This window comes from Chiloscyllium plagiosum, chromosome 29, assembly GCF_004010195.1.
Source record: "Chiloscyllium plagiosum isolate BGI_BamShark_2017 chromosome 29, ASM401019v2, whole genome shotgun sequence".
NCBI lineage: Eukaryota > Metazoa > Chordata > Chondrichthyes > Orectolobiformes > Hemiscylliidae > Chiloscyllium > Chiloscyllium plagiosum.
In genome coordinates this window covers 33630401-33653439 of record NC_057738.1, presented here as the reverse complement: position 1 = coordinate 33653439, position 23039 = coordinate 33630401, and the positions used below count along the sequence as shown (strand labels likewise).

The window sequence follows — 23039 nt, the reverse complement described above, 5'->3', positions numbered from 1 at the left end:
AGAAATCTGCATTCATCCCTTGTGGTTGGAGGGTTCCTAGGCGGAAGATGAGGCGCTCTTCCTCCAGGCATCGTGTTGCCATGGTCTGGCGATGGAGGAGGCCAAGGACCTGCATGTCCTTGGCGGAGTGGGAGGGGGTGATCAGCCACGGGGCGGTTGGGTTGTTGGTGCGGGTGTCCCAGAGGTGTTCTCTGAAGCATTCCGCAAGTAGGCGGCCTGTCTCCCCAATGTAGAGGACACCACATCGAGTGCAGCGGATGCAGTAAATGATGTGTGTGGAGGTGCAGGAGGGGAGGGAAATATATCCTTGGTGGTGGGGTTTAAGGATTCATTCATTCATTTGTAACTTTTTGTAGCATCTCAGCTATGTAATTATCTTTGTTTCTTAAAAATGTTCATTCTGAAGACTTGTCAAAATTGGCTGCATTCCAAATGGAGATTTTTTTTAAGAAACCCCATGAGACATTTACACAAAAAAATCCAACCTCAACATCATATACAACACTTTAGCTCACTGAAAATTTAAAATTTCAATCCTGCATTTAATTAGAGAGACTTTGTGATTAACTCTTCAACATACAAAAATAAATGAGCACTTATCTGCATAAAAAGCAGTTCAAATATCCTGTCTTCAGTTCAAGGAATTCTCCTGCTGCAATCACTGGAAATAATCCAACTGCTGTTAAGTTCCCGATTTATAATTTGGGTTCATGTTTCTTTGAAAGTCAGCATATTTGAAAATTAGGGATCATATGATCAAAGTCTTATCCTGCACTATTAGGTTTAAGACCCCAAATCATAGGCCAATCTCTTTTTGGTTGCTAATCTAACAGCCGTCAAGCTACTGGGTTCTTCATGCTAAATTCAGATTACTACGTTCAGTAATAAAGTGAATAATCATAGTAAGCAGAGAACGATTTCAAAACATTTGTTTTGTTATGAATAAGCGCATGGGTGGGATCTTCTAATACGAGGAGGGCAAGTTTGGTAGGTGAATGGAGAGCATTAACTAGTGATTACCAGAACAGGCTGAGAATTCTGTGGTGAGTAACAGTTCCCGATTCCCAAAGCTAACCATCTACAAAAAGATAAATAATGTAAGGAATGTAATGGAACATTCATGTTTTGTCTAGATGAATGCGTTAAGTGGAAGGAAAGATGTACTTTGTGGTCTGCTTATGCTGAAAAATGGTAGAAATGGCAGAGGATGTAGTAATCAGGAGGCTGGTGAAGCACAAGGTGAGGGTAAAAGGGGAACCCTATTATGGATTTCAGGAAGGGAGGGGAGGGAAGGGGTGAGATGCATGGAATATACTTGGCAGGCACAGTTTAATACTTGGCTTAGGAAAGGGAAAGACAGCTGAAGTGCTGGCACAGAAGGTTGCATCTTCAGTGCAAATTTGAAGAGAATGGAGAAACTGGGAGAATGGAACAATAAAAGTCTACCAAAAGCAAGGTTTGAGTAAGTGGAGCCAAAAAGATATTGTGGGAGTCAGTGAGGTTAGATTTGTAGATTTGATTTACAAAATTCACCATACTTCAGTTATTGGAGGCTGTTTGATTTATTTTTCTTGCATGTGGGCATTGAGGAGTGCTCCATTTAGTACAAAAATGGAAACTTTCTCAATCTTCAGATTACCGAATGAAAAAATATTTTAATATTAAGCAGAATTTGAACTATTGGTGGTATAGTCTGTAAAACAGTGTAAAATACAAAGACGGCACATTTTAGAACTACAGAATTTCAGAGTTCATGTGGCCAGTGGGGGCCCAACAATTCAAAATCTAATCAGTACCCTGTTCTTTTTAAAGATCTGGAAAATTCTGCCACTCCAAAAAATGTTTTTCTATTCTTCCTTCACAAAGATGCAATGGCAGTCACTTCAATGACACTTGAAGTGAACAGTCCTTACTCTAACTTCAATAGAAAGATTTTTCTCAATATATGCACAAATGCACAGAATAATTAGTCTTAATTCAATGAAAGAGCAAAACATGCAATTTCAAGCTGAGAAACTAAAAGTCATATTGATCTAGAAGAAAGTGAAGAATGCAGATGCTGGAGATCAGAGCAGAGAGTGAGTGTGGTGTTGGAAAAGCACAGTAGGTCAGGCAGCTTCCGAGCAGCGGGAAAAAAAAAATCAACATTTCGGGCATATGCTTCTGCCCGAAACTGTCATACTGATCTATTCCCAGTTAAGTTTTGTTATTATCAGAGAAGATAGAACTTTAATAAGGTAACCATTATGAAGAATTATTTTCCATTCTTCCCAATTTAAAATAAATATTTAAATCAACATGCCTCCCTCTAAATATTCATGTTAGAAACTACATTTATTATATTTCAACAAAATAAGTGAGCAATTTGGAAGATACACTTGACACACTTTAGCAGAAATTACAACTACTATGATTAAAATTAACTGAAATATTTCATTGACAAAGGAAAAGCTCCAATATATTTAATTAAATTTATATTAAAAAGCACTGTCATTTGTCATATTCTTGGCCTTGAATCACAACAGCTGGACTGGTTTATATTTGGAAACCAGGCAATTTAAGCTCTTTTCCTTTCTATACTTGAATGGCTAAACACTTAAGCTGGTTGAGGCAACACTATAGGGCATTGAACTTAATATTCTTAGGCATCAGAAGAGAGTGAACAAGTCAGAAAGAGGAGATTAAAAATGACTTCCCGATTTAAATGCATTTGCTGCAGTATAAAGCACATATTTGGACAAAGAGGCAGTATCTGAAATATATACATTTGAAGAACAGACAAAAGCACCATTGCTGCACTATTGTATAAAGTTCTATCCATAGTCCTTGTTGTTAAAACTCTGACAGGAGTAATGTGCTGGTAATCAAGCCCCAATACTTCACAAGTCATATAATTAGTACAAACGTTTTGATTCAATCAAAATGGATAATTGGTTCCATTTTATTTTGGATAATAGTATAAGAGGAGGTTTTCACCAAGCTTCTTAAGCTAACTAGATTGAGTTCATTACAGAACAAAACCCACTCAAAGAACAAAAGGTGTCAACTTTTGAACATCTATTAGTCTAGAATTACAATTATATCCTCATTTAACCCCAAAAAACACATTAAAAAGCCTTTGCAGAAATGATATTTTAAGAAAAAAAGGTCAAGAGGGAAAAAGAAACACATTGGCCAATGGTTAGAAAAACAAAAAGGATATCTAGGATGTTGCAGCTATTCCAGAAACTTGATTGAGATGGGGACAAGACTGGCAGCTTAACATTCTGGGATTTAGATGTTTCAAGCATGGTACAAAGAGATATTAAAACAAAAAAAGGTAGGAGAGTTAAGTTGTCCATTAGAGAGAATAATCACAACTTTACAGAGGGAGGATGCTTTGAAGATAGAATTTGTTAGGTGCATCCAGGAGGGTTCCTTGGAGCAATAATGTTAATAGTCCATCTAGGGTAGGGGCTATACCAGATCTGGTACTGGGGAATGAGGTCAGTCAGGTTATCAAAGTTTTAATGGGGAATCATTTTGGCAAAATGATCTCAATTCGGTAAGCTTTAAGCTACTTCTAGATAGATAAGAGTAGCTCTTTGGTGAAGGTACTGAATTTGGAGAAGGCTACAACAATATTAGACAGGAATGGTGAACATAGGGCTGGTTGTTTAAAGACAAATCCATATCTGTCATGTGGGAATCCTTTAAAGGCAAATTGACTAGAGTTCAGGATCAGCATGGTCCTGTGAAAATTAAGGATAAGGATGACAAGATTCCAAGAACCTTGGAAGACAAGAGAAATTGAGAGCTTAGTGAAGAAAAAGGTGACATACATAAAGGTTTAAGAAACTGAAGACAGACAGAATAATATTTTAAAAAAAGCAGGAAAAAATAAGGAGTTAAGAAGGCTAAAAAAGTGCACTGAAATGTCTTTGGCAAACAGACGTAAGAAAAATGTCAATATGTTTTATATTTCCATAAAGGAGCAAGGGAAATGGTAGGTCCACTCAAGGATAAAGGAGGGAATTTATGCATGGAGCCAGAAGTGGGTGAGGTCCTTAATGAATACTTAACATCAGTATTCACAAAACAGAAGGATATGTTGAGTCTAGAGAGGGGTATGTTGAAATTCTCAGACAGGGAATCCGCATGGCTATTGTACTTGTTGTTTGAGTTCAAGTATTTCTGGACATCAGAGTGCGATAAGACAAATGAACAAAGAGCGAAAATCACAAACATTTAAAAGGCATCTGGATGTGTATATGAATAGGAAGGGTTTATAGGTATATGGGCCAAGTGGTGGCAAATGGATTTAGATTAGAATATTTGGTCAGCACGGATGAGTTGGACTGAGGGATCTGTTTCTATGCTGTACATTTCTATGACTCTATTTGACATAAAAGATGGTAATGTTGGGAGCTTTGAAAAACAAGTCCAAGGACCTGAAGAGATCTATGTCAGAATATTGAGGGAGGTGAGGGAGGAAATAGAGACCTTTTATGAAATCTTGTATCCTCTTTAGTCATAGGAGGACAAGTCCCAGAGGACTAGAGAATTGTCCATTTTTTTTTGCAAAAACACAGCAAGATATTGATAGGCTGGAGGCTTGGACAGAGGAACAGCAGATGGAATTTAAGCCAGACAAACATGAGGAGATGCATTTTAGAAAGTGTAATGCAAGAAGAAAGTATACTGTAAATGGCACAATGCTTACATGTACTAACATGCAGAGGGATCTAGGTGCATAGATCCATAATTCCCTGAATGTGGCAGCACAAGTGGATAAGGTGGTCAAGAAGGCAAATAGCATGTGTGCCTTCATCAGTGCATAAAGTATAAATATTGGCAAGTCATGTTGCAGCTGTACAGAACTTTATTCAAGCTACATTTGGAATATTGCATACGGTTCTAGTCACCACATCAAGAGAAGTATTTGGAGGCTTTGGACAGGGTACAGAAAAAAGGTTTACCAAGAAGTTATCTGGTTTGGAGGGTATTAACTATGAGGAGAGATGGGACAAACTTGATTTGTTTTCACCTGAACATGTAAGTGGCTAAGAGGTGACCTGATGAAGTTTACAAAATTATGAGAGGCATGAATAGAATGGATCTCCTCCAAAATTAATAGACATACCTTCCAGAAATCTTCGCTGACTTTGTTTGATCAGCTAATACCTCCAAGTGCTCACGTTCACATTTGGCTCTTGATAGCTTCAGGGCCTTCATCTCAATTCAATGTAAATTATCTGTGGTTTTCATTTTTCTCTCCTATTCTTATAAACTGCAGTTTTCCAATCCAAGGACAAGCAGTGGATGGGACAGATTTGCATTGATAAAAGGTACACTTAAGATAAAAGCTCACCTGTGCTGAAGGTAGTATATTAGCATAGATAAAAGATTGGCTAACTGAGATAAAAAGTTGGCATTCTTAGAATGACAAACTGTAACTAGTGAGGTGCTGTAGAGGTCAGTGCTAGGCTACAATTATTTACAATAATATATTGACTTGGATGAGGAAACTGAATGCATATTAGTCAAATTTGTCATGACCCAAGAATAGGCAAGTAGTCATGATGACCAAGTTTACACAGGATTGCGAGTTTACGCAAGCAGCCAAAAATTTGGCAAATGAAATATAGTGTGCGAAAATGGTATCCACTATAACAGGAAGACAGGAGCTAAATATTGCTAAAAACAGGGTAAGATCACAAAGTTACAGAACAGAAGGATTTGAGAGCCAGAGCATAAATCACAAAAGGCTAGCATGCTAATTCGGGTTGGAGACAAAAAACTGCAGATGCTGGAATCCAACAGTCCCTCCATGTGAGATAGAGGCTCACCTGCCTTTCTTCCAACCTAGTTTACTACATCAGGTGCTTCCAATGTGGTCTTTCTATACAATGGGGAGACTAAACATAAACTTAATGAACAGATCGCTAAGCATCTCAGCTAGACCAGCAAGGTCTGACCAGACCTCCCAGTCACAATCCATTTTAATTCCCCTTTCCACTTCCTTTCTGCCATGACCGTCCTTGGCCTCCTCCATTGCCACAACAAACCAAACCACAAATTGGAGGAACAACACCTCATCTTCTGCCTGGGCAGCCTACAGCGCAGAGGTCCCAGCATTGAGTTCTCCAATTTCAAAAAACCTCTTTTCCCATCTCCAGACTCCTTTCCCGGCACCCCACCACCAGTCAGATTCATTCTTCCCATGGACCAACCAGGTTATACCCTCTACTTGTCTTCATCTATCCCCACTTCACCACCCGCCATCCCCTTGATCTGCAGCTCTCCTGACACGTACCCCCAGTCCTAAAGAAGGGTTACAGCCAAAACAAAGACTTCTCCACCTCCTGATGCTGCCAGGCTTGCTGTGTTCTTGTCTGCTGGTCTACTTAGCATACTAATTCTGCAGATAATAGGGAAGGCATGTAGAATGTTAACCTTTATTCCAAAGGTAATGGAGTATAAAAATACAGAAGTCTCACTAAAACCTTACAAGGCATTTCTCAGGTGTCAGTTGAAAATGGTGAACAGTTTTGGGCCCCTTGACTAAGGAAATATATACTGGCATAAGAAACAGTCCAGAGAAGGTTCACTAGGCTGATAGAGTATCGAGGTCCTGTCTTATAGAGGTTGTGCCTGTTCTCATTGGAGTTCATAAAAAAAAGAGGCAACCTTATTGAAACATACAAAATTCTTAGGGGACATGGCAAGGTAGATGTTGAAAGGTTGTTTCCCCTTGTGGGACAGTCTCAGACCAGAAGGCATACTCTCAGAATAAGAGGGTCATACATTCAAGTCAGATTAGGAGTAATTATCATCACAGAGGGTAATGAATTTGTGGAATTCTTTACTGCAGAAGGCTGTCAAGGAAGTGTTTTTAAGTGTTTTTTAAAAAGGTGAAAATAGACAGATTTTTAAATCAGTAAGGCAATCAAAAGGCTATATGGAAAAGGCAGAAAAAAAATGGAGTTGACGATTATCAAATCAGCTTTGATCTCACTAAGTGGCAGAGCAGACTCAATGGGACGAAAGGCCGACTTCTGTTCAAAAATCTTATTGTCTTGTAGTTGAGGTTTGGAAAATTTAAACTTTTTAAATGGACCTTTGTAAAAAATGGAGCATACATGTTCCCTACTGACCCTGGTTCTTTGTCTTCTTCTGGGCTGTTCAGTCCCCATTTCACATCCCCCCTCCCCAGCCATGCTTTATTAAAAAATGCTATTTGAGCTCTTCTACAAGATTTTTTGTTTTAAAAAACCTGTTTCCTTTTGGCAATTAAAAAAACTTTGTATTTTGGAGTTTCTTTTATGAGCTTTTATAGCTATCCCATTCTGTAGGTTCCCATTTCTTTCCTTTTATACATGTACAGTTTTTTATTTCATGGGATTATCCTTACCTTTTGTCCATAAACTAACTTATCAAGATGGAGCCTTTCATTAAGAAAGGCATACTGCTTTATGTATTGTATTAAATATATTTTGAATGAAGCAGTGTGGACAGGTGAACTCATTACCAGCTCAATCCAACACACTGTGGTCAAATTATTTGACATTTAGTTTTCTTTAGAAAAGAATGGAATGATTGTTCAGCGGTTAGCACCGCTGCCTCACAGTGCCAGGGACCCAGGCTCAATTCAGCCTTGGGTGACTGTGTGAAGTTTACATTTTGTGTGCCTGCATGGGATTGCCAGGTGCTCTGATATACTCGGAGTCTGAAAGATGTACAGGTGAGGAGGACTGGCCATGCTAAAGTTCCCTGCAGTGTCCAGGGATATGCAGGTTAGGTGAATCAACCATGGTATAAGTGGGGATTTTGTTTTGGGGAGAGTGAGTGAGTGATGGTTGGAGGTTCAGTGTCAACTCGATGGACTGAATCACCTCTTTCTGTATTGTAGGGATATTATGATAAAACAAAAATGTGTAAAATACCAAAGCAGAGACAAGGCAACGAAAATTTGCAAATGATGTGCAAATCATTCAGTGCAATTAATTAGGTTATACACCAGAAAAGAATAGAAAACAAAAAAATCTCTTGATTCAAAGTGCTAAAAGGATATTAAACAGACAATAGCCTCTGGTACCACAAATGGCAATTTTACCAATCATTCTAATAAATTATGACGCAAAAGTGATTTTAATGGAAATTCAATTCAGTGAAAGTGAAATGCTGTTTTGGAAAAACACTTGAAATTCCATAATATTCACAATGTACAAGCAGCCTCAAGGCCCTTATTGATAACAGTTAGGAATTAATATCAAGCCAGGCATAACTAAACTACAAAACAGGATTGCAAGTTTGGACAAAGGTAGGATATTGGGAGATAGTGGCCTAGTGGTATTACCTTTGGGCTATTAATCCAGAAATGCAAATAAATTTCAGGCAACCCAGGTTCAAATTCTGCCACGACAGATGGTAGAATTTGTTCTGAACAACTGTCAAAAAACCCATCTTGTTCACGGATTTCTTTCAGGAAGGAAATCATACGGTGCTGCACACATGGAATGAACTGCCTGAGGAAGTGGTAGATGCAGGTACATTACAAACATTTGAACAGGAACTTGCATAGGAAAGGTTTTTGGGGTGAGGGGAGGGAGGTGGGCAAGAGATTGTCTCAAAATGCAGGCAAATTGGGGGACTAGTTTAGTTTGGGAAACTTGGTCATCATGGACAAGCTGGACTGAAGGGGTCGATTTTTATGTCGTTTAACCAAAGAAATCTGCCATCTTTACATGATATGGCTGACATGTGACTCAACTGCTCTCTAAAATAGCGCAGCAAGCCATTCAGTTGTATCAATCACAAATTCATAAAAGGATTAAACCAGACAGACCAACTGGCACGGATCTTGGCACGAGAAAAAAAGAGCCCTATTGATTCTGAAAAGTTCTCCCGACTAACAATCGGAGGACCAGTGCTAAAATTGGGAGCACTGTCTCGCACTAGTTAAGCCACAGCCTGGCAGTTATATTCACAGAATTGTACTTTGCAGACAATGACGTTGAGGGAACCAACCAGAGGGAGAAATGTACTTGACCTCATCCTCACCAATCTGCCTGCCGCAGATGCATCTATAGTCAGGGGTAACTGTAGAGTAATAAAGGTAGGGGAATGGGATCTGGGTGGGTTACTCTTCAGGGGGTCAGTGTGGATTTACTGGACTGAAGGTCCCATTTCCACGCCATCTAGTCCCAGACACGCCACTCCAGGAAAAAGACCTTGTCTATTTACTCTTATTATGGACTAGCCAGTGCACTCAAAACATTCTTAAGCAGGCAGCCCAGACCATAACTTTGCTATTTGTTTCGGCAAGTGTACAGTGAAAATTACCCGAACTTACCTAGGTTGACTACCAGGTTTTAGAACAGAAAAATTTATTCACAAAATTACACAATGAAACACAAAGAACAGAACTCAATCTATCCAAACTAGACTTAATTATGCTATTCCAAAAATACACAACAGTCCCAATAAACAAACCCCTTAAACATAGTAGAACTGAAACAGAGGCCTACAGGTCAAAGTTAGAAGGGCAGAAGGAGAGAGAGTTCAGCAGCCGGTTTCACACACAGCTCCTGCTGCACTGACTAAAAGTTCTGAACTAAACTGCTCAACTAGAGAGCTGGCTACGTGGCCTTGATTTATACAGGTTACTTTTAAAACATAAAAGCTTTGGCCTAAAGTCTCATTTGTTTTCTTATAAACAAAAGGCCTCTCAGTAAACCCTTTCATCTCTGTACCAAACCATTCACCTCAGAGCCTGGGCTATTTTACAGCCCCTCTGAAACATAAAATCAAGGCCACAGTACCCAAGAGAAGGAGGACCAGCTTTTTGAGAAAAAGACCAGCTTTGTGACACCTTATCCATGCCCCTCATGATTTTGTAAACCTCCAAGGTCACCCCTCAGCCTCCAACGCTCCAGGGAAAACAGCCCCAGCCTATTCAGCCTCTCCCTGTAGCTCAAATTCTCCAATTCTGGCAACACCCTTGTGAAACTGGAAAGGGTTCAGAAAAGATTTACAACATCCTCCAACATAGGAAGGAGACCAGAATTGCACACGATATTCCAAAAGCAGCCTAACCAATGTCCTGAACAGCCGCAACATGATCACCCAACTCCTATACTCAGTGCCCTGTCCAATGAAGGAAAGCATACCAAACATCATCTTCACTATCCGGTCTACCTGCGACTCCACTGTCAAGGACCGATTATTTCATCCACTGTCATTTCCAAGTGAATTTTTTTGAATAAATAATTTTTATGTTAATAATGACATTAGGAACTGTGGGTTGAATTTTACATTAATCTTCTGGAGGACTTTAGCTGATCAATTCAAGATGATTATATCCCTAAGTGATAAGTGATCGGAATTCATCAGTCACTAACACTGATTGACTTTAATCACGTGGCATTCACATTAGGTATCGAAAACAAAATTCAGTCCTACTTCAAATTGTGCACTTGCCACAACATGGTTTGATGACAATATTTTCAGTCTAAAATATAAAAGTTCAATATTTTATGTTTTTAAGATTTTAGCTGATCAACAGTGCAACATGTCGCTGTTGGTACTGCCAAGAGTAAATGTTTGCTACTTGCAAAATGATGAAAGCCAAGCTTTTGGTTTCTATTCATATTAAGATTTCCACCCCCACCCCCTGACAATGCGTCATCCAAGCTTGTTACCAAAAACATCAGTCTTTTTTTTAAATTGGGACGAGTGGAAATTGAGGTTGCAAGATAGGTTAAAACTGCCTCTCACAAAAGGTTGCACAAATAAGTTCTCTCAGAAATGAGCATGATCATTCTCAATCCAATTTCTAGTAGGTATTAGCTGACAGCACATGATTAAGCACAAATAGGCCAGATAAGGCTAGGAATGAATGGATTAGGAAGTGAAGTATGGGTAGGTGTAATAGGCTTCAGAGTTGGGATGGAGGCAAAGTTCTAGGGTAGTGTGAAGCAAGTTTGTTCTTCATTTGATTGCTACAAATTTATCAGAATGCCTGGTATTGACAAAAGGTACCCAAAAACAAGTGTTCATTTCCCAAAACCATCCTGACGAGCACACACAAAAAACACTTCTCAAACCAGATTAAGAAAAATGCTTTTGTCTAATTAAGTTCATATAGTCAATAAATGTTGTCAATCTTCAACAGTGTAAAAGTTTGCAATATTATTAATTACAGATTCTAAGTACAGTAGAGGTAAATGGGTATTTGGATCAGTGCTATGAAGATCTTTTATCTTTAAACTCAAATAAAAAGTCAAGAGTTTGAATGATGACCAAAAAACAGCCTGAGTTGTTATTTGACTTAAGCAAAAAAAGTGTTTGAACAAACTACCAAGATGAGATAATGGCTGCTTATTGTTGCCTTAGAGTTTTCATGACCCAAGGCAAATGGCAGCTGGATTTCAAAACAGAAAGATCCATTCCAGCATAGGGTCAGTTTAGTTTGTGGAAGTCTTCAGGCCATTGGAGCAGGTAAGATATTGGAAGGTGATTTAGTCACCTTAAAAAAGGTCCAAGAAAAGTCAACGTGTTGAACTGTATTTGCCCGAGAAATGGAGGGAATCATACCTGGTAAACATGTAGAAAGTCAACAAAATGGAAAAACTCGTAACGTTTAAAGTTTCTTACTGATGACAAAGTAAAGATGAATGATACTATTTTGGAGTTGAATGTCTATAAAAGGATATTACTGGAGAAAATAAAAGGGCTGAATTTTTTTTGCTGTAGAATATCTTTCTAAATTGTCTGTATACAACTTCATTTTCATAAGCCATTCAAGATCTTTTCATTATAAAAGTAAACAGACAGCAGTGTGTCGGTTTTGTGACAGCCCACCAATGCATCCAGATTGCAAAAAAAAAGCACATGGTCATTTCACTCCGAAACTCGACTTGTCCAGTATTACTGTCAGCTGGGATCATTAAAAAATGCCCACAATGCTTTAATCATTAATCAAATTATTGTTTAACAAGGGTTGAGGTAAAGGAAAATATGACCAAAAAACTGGTTGAAGGGGAGTTTGGCAAATGAGATTATTAAATGTCATTTCTGTACATGTCACTTTCAAAGTTTAAGCAGGAAGCTTTAGTTAGAAAATCCATATATTTGAATACCTCAATGGCAAAAGTAAATTTATTTAATACAATATTTAAAAATCACACTTTCTGCTGTCGTAAATAATTAGAATATTGGTCCAACCAGAATAACTAACTGTATAAAATATAGCACTCAAGTTTCCACAGGCTTGGCATGAGAATGTGAACAAGGTTGAGCAGGTAAGGAAAGAGTTCAGTTTAGGGTTGCTTGACAGAGTTATGCTAGCTGAGCCTTTGTCCAGATAAGATCTTGCAGTAAACAATGAGATGCTGGAGGCAAGGGTAGTGGTTTAATGAGGTGAAGAACATCCATTGTATAATGCCAGTTAAGGAGGTGAGGAACATCTATTCTGTAATGCCAGATGGCTTAATCTTGACTGTGATGCTTGTTGATTTTAATGGTCACCCAATCAATATAGATGTTGCCTTATTTGGATGCTGCTCCCTGTAAGTGACTACATAATTCTTTAAGAACCTGCTCTTCGAGAAAAGATCAAGAACTCATGTCTTTGTGTACATGGGTGATCTCTCTCTCTCTCTCTCTCTCTCTCTCTCTCTCGCTCACAATAAGTATGGAGAAGGTACAGCCATACTGGGCCTCAGTGTTTACTTTGATTGATCCAGAAAACGGATGACAACATGGCAAGCCAGCCAGGAGTCCAAATAAATAGTTATGATTGGACGGTGTCAGCAACCGCTTGGAACACTGGTATCGTGAGACGGGTGGGCTCACAAGGTAAGATTTTAAACCTTGGTCCCTCTCCAACTCCTGTGTCGGAAACAGTCCCCTCATTCAATCGCTCTCTATTCTACGGTCTCCTTGAATGCTAATTAATTCAGTCGAGAGAGACAGTTTCATAAAGAGGCTGACAAACGGATTCGAATACCCAGCGTTGAACTGGGGCTAGAGTCCCCATGAGAAGTAAAGTGAGAAAGGGGTTAGGTAAAGGGAGTTAAAGTCCCCTAGAAAAAGGAGTTTGGACGCCTCTTGTGGCAAGGTTAGAGGCTCCGGAGCATAAAACAACTGTTAGAAACCAGGAACTTCAAAGAAAAGCACCTAAATAAAATTTGGTACTTGAAAGTTATCACCTTTATTCCCCACACCTTCCTTTAGAAGTACTTTTAGGGTAACATGGCATCACTGGGAAAAGGGGGAGAAAGTGGAGCAAGTTCCTTTGGATCCCAACAGTGAAGTGCATGGACTGCCAGGGAAGCTTTGTCTAGGTTTTTGGTGTGGGAGTCTCAGTTTCTGGGCTGTGGACTCGACCTGGCGAGTCCTTCTTCTGGGGGGAGGGGAGTGGCATGGACTGTGACGCTGTGTGGACCACTGTGAAGGTTTTCTCTTCTGAATTAAGGTTGTACTAATACTTGGGTCAAAAAAGGAAGTTGCAACATAAATTATGCCATACTGATATTTAAGTAGTTGGTTTGTTAAAATACTGGTTCAGAAAACCCTTTTAAGTAACTGTTTTGCATTATTTGAATTAGGATCTCAATTCAATGTGTTTTGTGGGCTGTGTAATAGGACAGATTTTATTTTTACATTATTATACAATATTAGGTCCTTCTTAAAATCAAACATGTAACCTTCAAACAATGATTGAGAGCCTTGAGCCCCCAATTTGTTTGAAATTCTACAATGCCTGTTTCAAAAAACAATTGTCAGTGGTCATGCTTTAGCCAGATGAGAATACTGCATTAAAATATCTTTGCATTTTTATTTTAAATACAGCGTTCACAAAGAGTGCATTTTAATGTTGATGTTTTGTGAAGATTTTAGAGAACATTAGAACTTGAGGCGGAGCGTTTTCAGTTCTGTCAATTATTGTTAAGACTTCATTGGCCCCCTCCGTATCGCGAGTGGGTCCTAATCTGACACTGGGAAAGGCTGGAGGTGAGACCTTGCTGGAAAAGGGCCATTCCAGGTGTTGCTCCAAACCCCACCTCAGTGAAAGTCTAAAGGAAAGGATCGCTGGATTCACCTAAGCGATGGATGATGGACCAAGAAGGAGGAAAAAGGACTAAGAAGGCTCGATTAAAAATTTTAATCTGTACTTTTATATTGCAGGTTTTGCTACTGATACACCGCATGCCTCTACACTTGCCTCCGGTAAGGTGACGGTATGGCATTACCAAGGGAGATTAGTAGCATTATGATGGGTTGAGCAGGGATATGTCAACTACTCTCCAATCAGGGTACTGAAGGGAGGGTCAAGGTTTGCAGGCTGGGTAGACATAATCAGGTCCATCATTTGTGCAGGAGAGACGTTCTCACTTGTACTAATGAGCAAGGGAACCAGTTTGGAATGTTACTAAAAGTGACTACTGCAATGGACTGCTTGTCTAAACAGATCGCAAGTCGGTGCTGGACCAAAAGAATCTGTGGCAACTCCAGTGTTGGTATTGGGGCTGCAAGTTTGACTTTACCTGCAGAAGGGACTCCCTGGAAGGGACAGACCATCTACTGTATGACAGGAAGTGCTTTAGGGAGGCACTGGAAAATAACCTGTTGTTGCAAGAAATATCCCCCTCAACCTGCGTGTCCACGACTTGGTCCGCACAGCCCTCTCCGAGAAAGAGCTATCCAGGAATACAGTCGGCAATTTTTTCTACCAAGTCTACCAACAGCTGTATGCTGGCACCACTGCTTGTTTCCCTCTGGAGAAGTGTTCACCCCACTGGGCATTTTGCCTCAGTGGGACCATAGCCTACACTACCAGCGTGCCTCTGGCCAGTAACAATTTGCTACAGTCCCGAAGAACAATTCTTCAGTACGAACCTGAACAGGCCCACATGGCAGACTGCATGTATGTCTTCCCCAATCTTCAGACCACATAGACAGAGATTGGCTGAAGGGCGACATACGGTGGGAAGACAGAAGAGAGAAACTCCCCAGTAATCACTGGGGATATGAGAGATGCTTCACTGGTTGAGGGTAGGAATATTTGGAAGTGTTCATTTGCGATGTGAAGACCTCTTGCCTTTGCAGCTCCTGCCACCATCACAAGTGTGGACCTACCCAAGATATGAGAGATGTTAATTGCCATTGTGATGTCGTCTCGTTTCCAACCCCATGTCCCAGTCGAAGCTAAATGCTCAGAGACACAGTATGGCTTTACCGTCTTCAACTTTATTCTGGGCCCTGGAGGGAAAGAGAATGATCACCCATGTGCACAGGGACAGGAGTTCTCGGTCATCTCTGAAATAGCAGTTTCTTAAATGAATTATATAGTCATTTTACAGGGAGCGTCCAGATAAGGCAACATACATATTGATTAGGTGACTGTTTCAAATCAGTGAGAGTCAATAGTGAAGATTAAGCCATCTGCTGTTACACAATGAATGTTCTGAACCTTAACTGGCTTCACATCCTTTTCATCTTGTTAAACTGACCTTACATACTGAATGCTTCCAATATTGTTAAATGGTCTACAGAATGACTACTTTTCCACCTTGTTGTTAACCCGTTAACTGCAAGTTCTTATCTGATCTGAGTCATGCTCAGCTGAACCTCGTTTCACAAAACTCAAAAACTTACCTCTTTCCCTACCTACTCATACCCTATACACATTCTCAGTGACAGGTTCAACTGTGTCCCCATTAAAATGAGGGGAACAGCTCCTATGTGGTAAAGTCAACCATACCCACCTCACAATGGATGCCCATGTCTTTGTCCTTCCTCAAAACAGAGAAAGAGGTCTAGTGTCCCACTGGTGCCACATTTGCCTGGATTAAATCATGATTACTCTCACGATAAAGGCTGTTCAGAAACCCTTTTTACAGACCCGGGCTATTTTTCTTCTTTAACAATACAGACACGAATTTCCCTTACCCCCATACCGTGTCAGGAGCATTGGGGAATCAGCATGCAGTTGTCAGAAGCATGAAGTCTCAGTGGAGTTTTGCGCTGCCTATAAAGACCTTCCCACTCTTACTGCCAGATAGGCAGCTGGTTACAGTGCAGCAGGCTTTTTCTCCCTTGGGGTTTCTGGAACCAACATGGCCGCCCATAACTATCTTTTATGTGGACTTACCATACTGGGCAACGCCACCCACCGAGCATTCAATATCATCACCCAGAACCTGAATCAACTCAGACTTTTCTCCATGCAAAAATCCCTATACATTGGATTATCTCCTCACCAGTCAGGGTGGCATTTGCCCTATAATACAGGACAAAATGTATCATGGGCCTGGACGACTTCACAGCTAAAATGTTACCCGATACGTCCACAAGACAGATAAATAATTAGGGTCTATAATTATTAGGAGGGCAGGGAAAGGGCTGGATGGGGAGACTGGGTGCTTGGAGGATGGAAGGACTGGCCATTCAACGTGGCTTTTTATGCAGGGGTGGTCATAAAAGAAATCTCCCTGGGAATAGCTGTTCTGAAACATATATCTTACATCAAATGATCGAGTCTACGCAGGGAATATTTCCAACCGAACAGGCTTTGGGGACCCGATACCCATCTGTTGAGGATTCAAATGGCAACAGCACTGAGGTCGGCCCCTATGCCATCAGTTATCCTGAAATTATTAGGAGAGAATGAGAACGTGTACAAAAGGTATGAGCAGGTAGCAACATAGTTCAGTTTACAGTTGTGGGACAAAGGCTCAGCTAGCATGACTTTGACCAAATAAGAACTTGCAGTAAACAAGGGAGGTGCTGAAGGCAAGGATAGTGGTTTAACGAGGTGAAGAATACTCTGTGTAATGCTAGATGGCTTAATCTTTACTGTTGATGTTCGCTGAATGTAGAAGTCCCCCAATCAGTATAGATGTTGCCTTATTTGGATGCTGTTCCTGGTAAGTGACTATATAATTCCTTAAGAATCTGCTGTTCGAGAGAAGATTAAGGACTCATGTCTTTGTGTACATGGGCAATCACACTCTCCTTGGGCTCCAAAAAAATATGGAGAAGGTAGAGTCATACTGTCTCTCTCAACGTTTGCTTCGACTGATACAGAAACGCTACAACAGTCAGAATTCAGACAATAATTAAAAGTATATTATTTTCAGTGTAACTATTCTGTTTGAGTTTTGAAGATGATTTATTCTAAAAATAAAGTTGCTTTTAAAACTTAGAGATTAAAAATTGCCTTACTAACCAAGATGTTGGACAGGTTGGGAAGTCACTGTAATAGATCAGTTTGTGCAATGTTGCTATTTACCTGCCAGGAATGAAACACCAATTGACTTCAGCCAGACTGATTACAGTTTGATTGCTCTATTCATTTTGTAATCAAATGAAATAGTCAACAGGAACTATACTTGAAGCAGCAATAGTTTATTAAACTGGCCAACACTATATTGAAACCATGCACAGGGAACAGGTCAGACATCAAATATCAAATACCTGGTTTCCTGCCCAGTTGGGGAGTTAAAGAGAGTTTTGGGTCAGTTCAGTTTAAGATCAACTTGTTTAATATGGAACTAAATCACATCTCGAGAAAAGAAAGTGACAAGAAAAATTGTGAACAAAGATGGTGTTGAGTTTAATTTCAGTAAATATCCTTGTAGAATAGGAAATAAAGTATAAAAGTGAGGCAAGATTTACTTCAACTGTTACTTTGTACATTCACATACAGGTTGTACTTCCCTAATCCAGTAGCCTTCAGACCAGGCTTTTGCTGTATCATGGATGGCCTAGTGATCACCATTAGAGTCAGAGATAGAGCCAGAGTACTGGATGGAAACAGACCCTTCGGTCCAACTCTTAAATGTTGCAATTGTACCAGCCTCAATCCCTTTCTCTGGCAGCTCATTCCATACATGCACCACCATATGCGTGAAGAAGTTGTCCATTAGCTCTCTTTTATATCTTTCCCCTCACACCCTAAACCTATGCCCTCTAGTTCTAGACTCCCCCACCCCAGAGTAAGCAGTTTTAAAAATCAAAATGCAAGAACGAGACCAAACATTGTTTACAGGAAAATTAGTGATTATTGTGGTTCTGTTCGCCAAGCTGGGAATTTGTGTTGCAGACGTTTCGTCCCCTGTCTAGGTGACATCCTCAGTGCTTGGGAGCCTCCTGTGAAGCGCTTCTGTGATGTTTCGTCCGGTGTTCTCTGTACCATCACATCTAAGAATGGGAGTTGGTTGTCCTTTTCTTCCTCTCTAGCGAATCGGATTCCTGCGAGCGTTGTTTTCTTGATCTGGTGTGTGTTTTCGATTGGTGTTTTTAATGATTACAAAGGTGTCATCTACATATCTGACCCAGAGTTTGGGTTGAATTTGCGGTAAGACTGTTTGTTCTAATCTTTTGCATTACAGTTTCTGCTAGGAGTCCAGAGATGAGTGAGCCCATGGGTGGGCCGTCGATTTCACATTCAACAACCAAATATATAAACAAGTGTGTTATGAGGCACAGGTCCATAGTTTGAGTATGCAGTCTTTGTTGATAGGTTCCCCGTCTTGTTGTCTGTTCTGTATGTCCAGCAGGTTGGCTATTGTTTCTCTGGCTAGGGTTTTGGCGAGAGGTGAACAGTGCCATTATATCGAATGAGACCATAGTTTCTTCCTTGTCTATATGTGTATTTCTGATGATGTCCAAGAATTCCTGTGTTGACTGTATAGAGTGTCTGGATCCGCTGATCAGGTGTTTCAGTTTCTGTTGTAGTTCTTTAGCCAGTTTGTGTGATGGTGTCCCTGGTAGTGAGAAGATGGGTCTGATTTGTGCACTTTAGATAGTCCATAGAATCTGGGGATGGGTGTTACTTTCAGATTTTATTCTTTGTAGGTCAAACCTGGTTATCTGTCTTTTTTTTTTGCAGGTTCCTCAGTGTGTTTATCCTATTGGTGAGCTGTGGGGTGGGGTAAAACTCTCTCTTTTGGTAGGTGTTGGTATCTGCAAGTAGTTGTTGCGCTTTCTGGATGTACTCTGCTTTGTCCAGGATGACCATCATTCTGCCTTTGTCTGCTGGTATATGATTACATTCTTATCATTTCTTATCAACGCCACACTCACAGGAATCCGATTCACAAGAGAGGAAGAAAAGGACAACCAATTCTCATTCCTAGACGTGATGGTACAGAGAACACCGAATGGAGAATTCACCACAAAGGTATACAGGAAAGCCACACACACAGACCAAGTACGAAAGCAACCACCCCAACAAACAAAAGAAGTTGCATCAAGACACTGTTCAAAAGAGCCACAACACACTGCAGCACACCAGAACTGCAAAAAGTGGAAGAAGAACACCTATTCAATGTATTCGCCAAGAACGGATACCCCTGCAATTTCATCAACAGATGCCTAAGGGAAAGACAACGGAATGAGGACACGCCACAACCCAAAGGAGTAGCCACGTTACCATACATCAAGAACATTTCTGAACTGACAGCCAGACTACTACGACCACTAGGACTCATAATAGCACACAAACCAACAGCCACTCTCAGACAACAACTCACCAGGACAAAGGACCCGATGCCCAGCATGAGCAAAACCAACGTAGTGTACAAAATCCCATGCAAGGACTGCACAAAATATTACATAGGACAAACAGGAGGACAGCTAACGATCTGTATCCATGAACACCAACTAGCCACGAAACAACACGACCAGCTATCCTTAGTAGCCACACACGCAGATGACAAGCAACATGTGTTCGACTGGGACAACACTATTATAGGACAAGCCAACAGAACAGCCAGGGAATTCCTAGAGGCATGGAACTCCTCCACAGATTCAATCAACAAACACAAACACATCGACCTGGACCCATATACCGGCCACTGCAGCGGACAGCTGGAACTGCCAACCGGAAGCAGCAGAGACAAACCACTATAAATGCCGGAGGAAACATCACAGAAGCGCTTCACAGTAGGCTCACAAGCACTGAGGATGTCACCTAGACAGGGGACGAAACGTCTGCAACACAAATTCGGCGAACAGAACCACAATAACAAGCACCCGAGCTACAAATCTTCTCACAAATTTTAACTGTTCATAATCACTAATTCAAAGGCATTCAATAAAGACTGATGAAATGTATTGAGGCATTGCCCATAAATGCTGGCATCTAACCATTCCTTTCACTATACATTCTATTCTGAATGTGTTAACTCAGACAAAGCAAAGCAGTTTCTTTGTACAAACTCTTGATGGCAACTATTGAAAGGCTATTCAACTGTGGAGTGCTTGCACAGGGTTCATGATCATGTGCTGATCTTCTTCAATCAAGTCAGTCTTGCAGCTTTGTTTCACGAGAATTCTGTTTGTTGCCCTAAATACCTGGAAATGTTCCTTGCTGCACTATAACATCTTCAGAAACCAGAAGCACAGCAGGTTCATTAGAAAACTGGAAGCACTGCAGGTTCCAGATCCCAGGGTTCCAAATTCTTGAAGGTACAATCTATATCAACTATAAACTAGTTTCAACATTCACTACTTACCTGGTTTCACAAGTGTTAATCAGACCCTGATAAAATCTGAAAACATAGCTGAAAGATATTAGCTATATAGTACTCTTGAAAATATTTGACAAAAGTTCTACATTAACAATTACTAAAAAAATTAAACAGGAGTGGAAGTAACCATGGAGCACCTAAATCTCTCAAATACAGCAAGATCTGGACAATATCCAAGTTTCAATATTTGGATAAACACATGGATGATAATGGAATAGTCTAAGTTAGATGGGCTTTATAGATTGGTTTCACAGGTTGGCGCTACATCAAGGCCCAAAAGGCCTGTACTGCACTGTAATGTTCTATGTCCTTTGCACTGAGAAGTCGCAGTAATAATTACACAACACAAGTGGCAGGTAATAACTATCAATAACAAGAAGGGATCTAACCATCAACACAATATTCAGTGGCACTACCATAACTGAACTCCCCACATCAACATTCTGGGAGTTATTATACAGAACACTTCAGCATCTGGTCAATGATCCTACAGCAAGTAACCCCTGCATCACTCCCCAGAGCCTTTCCATCATCTACAAATTAGGTTCAAGCAAGAGTATCAGCTCCAAAAAAGTCATTTGAATACCACCCAAAGTGAAGCAGTCCATTTGATAGTTATGGATTCACTTGGTGAATGGTGCGATTCACTCCTTCCAGCACCAACTCAGTAGCAAGAATGAGTGCCATCTAGAAGATGCACTACAGAAATTCAAAGTTCCTTAGACTGCACATTACAAACATACAACACATCATCCAAAAAAGGACAAAGGCAGCAGAAACATGGGAACACTGCCACCTGCAAGTTTTCCTCCAAGTCATTCACCAGCGTGAATTGGAAATATATTATTGTTTATTTAAATGTCAGAGTCAAGATCCTGGAATTTATTCCTCAAGATGTGTAACTACAATGGACTGCAACAGTTCAAGATGACAGCTCAGCACCACCTTAAAGGGCAAATAGCAATAGACAACAGTTGCTGGACCAGTTAGCAATGCCAACATCCCCTGAATTTTTTTTAAAAACGGATTGCGATAAGTATTGATGGGATATGCTAAGTGGTGTTCTCCAGATATCTAAGATAGGAATATCAACTTTTCAAATATTAAAGAGAGAGAGGTTGATAAGAAAACACAGAATATTCTCTAAGCTTGCAGGTGACACTAAGTACTGCAAATTGGAGCAGAACATTATCCATTTTGAAAAGAAAAAGGTTTAGTGGACTGATACATGGTAGTGTTCCATAATCAGATTATGATTGCATTACCAACTTCAGATCAGAGAGATAAAATTTGAAGATTTTAACAGCGAGAGAAGGAAAAGCATCTACAGAATGCTGCTCAGATCCCGGTGTGAAGTATCACATTCATTTGGATTACAAAATGTTTTACTGTGGACCAGTAATAGTGAACCTACTGGCATTCACCATGAAAAGGCAACAGTTGCAAGATTTTCGTAACAGATATTAACTAAACTCATTGCCTTGTATGATTCAGTCTAATTATCCTTTTAAAACAATTTTATGAATTAATTACTGCCAATACAACCAGTAGCTGCTAAACATCAAATAGTGCTCTGTCTTATTCCTTCAATTTGTTGGAAACAAATGTTTTTAAAAAAGTGATTAAAAACCTTTCCACTCTTTCAGTCCTGTCTCTTCTTCTCTTTCTGAACTTCTTGAAATTAAATTCACAATTTAACTTGCATTTTCTGCTCAGTCTTTGCACTGTTAATTACATCCTTAAACAGATTGGTTGAAGAGAGGCTCTTGATTACCCTATTTATGCGGGTTTCAAATGCCCAGTTTCTCTAGCAGTGATATCAATTTGCACTTTCAACAAGTTGGGCGCAAAATATAGGGGATCCATAAATTACAAACGCCTGACTTACTTATGAATAGATTAGATTACATTACAGTGTGGAAACAGGCCTTTCGGCCCAACAAGTCCACACCGACCCACCAAAGTGCAACCCACCCATGCCCCTACATTTACCCCTTACCTAACACTACAGACAATTTAGTGTGGCCAATTCACCTGACCTGCACATCTTTGGACTGTGGGAGGAAACCGGAGCATATGCTCGTAAGTATGAATGCGATGCCATGTAGGGGCATTACATTTTAAAGATCTTAAACTTGAATGCTTCCTGGTCGTTCCGAAGAGCTATTTTATCTTGCCCTGCATTGTGTTCTGACTTGCATACGTAACTGATGTGTGAACAGAATCAGTTTGCAATCCAGGAGCAAATAAAAGGGCATAGGCAAGTCTAAAATCAATAACAAATGCTATTTAATTTCCCTGCTGTCGCACGTTAGGACCATCAGCCAAGGTGTTATAAATGCCAATTCACCAGAATTATACATGGGATTAACTGGTTTAGTTATGTGGAATTATCACATCTCATTTGTGTTGTGCTATGGATTTATACTTACTGAATTCTGTGGAAAGTTTGATGGATTGTGGACACTGAAATAACTTTTCTTTAAAAAAGATGTCAATGAAAGGACAGTGGATTTT

At 40.1% G+C, this 23039-nt stretch overlaps 1 protein-coding gene across 3 annotated transcripts in view; it reads right to left on the bottom strand.

Moving 5' to 3' along the window:
• Positions 1 to 23039, bottom strand: part of cdyl (chromodomain protein, Y-like) — a 169158-nt gene that overhangs the window by 71171 nt on the left and 74948 nt on the right. Inside the window, exon 1 of one of the 3 annotated variants that reach the window (XM_043719482.1) lies at positions 14884 to 15119. The exons of the other annotated variants lie outside the window; for them this stretch is intronic. Coding sequence (XP_043575417.1) covers positions 14884 to 14967 — 84 coding nt within the window. The 5' untranslated portion in view covers positions 14968 to 15119. Of the gene's footprint in view, positions 1 to 14883; positions 15120 to 23039 lie in introns of those variants that run through there. 3 annotated transcript variants of the gene reach the window in all.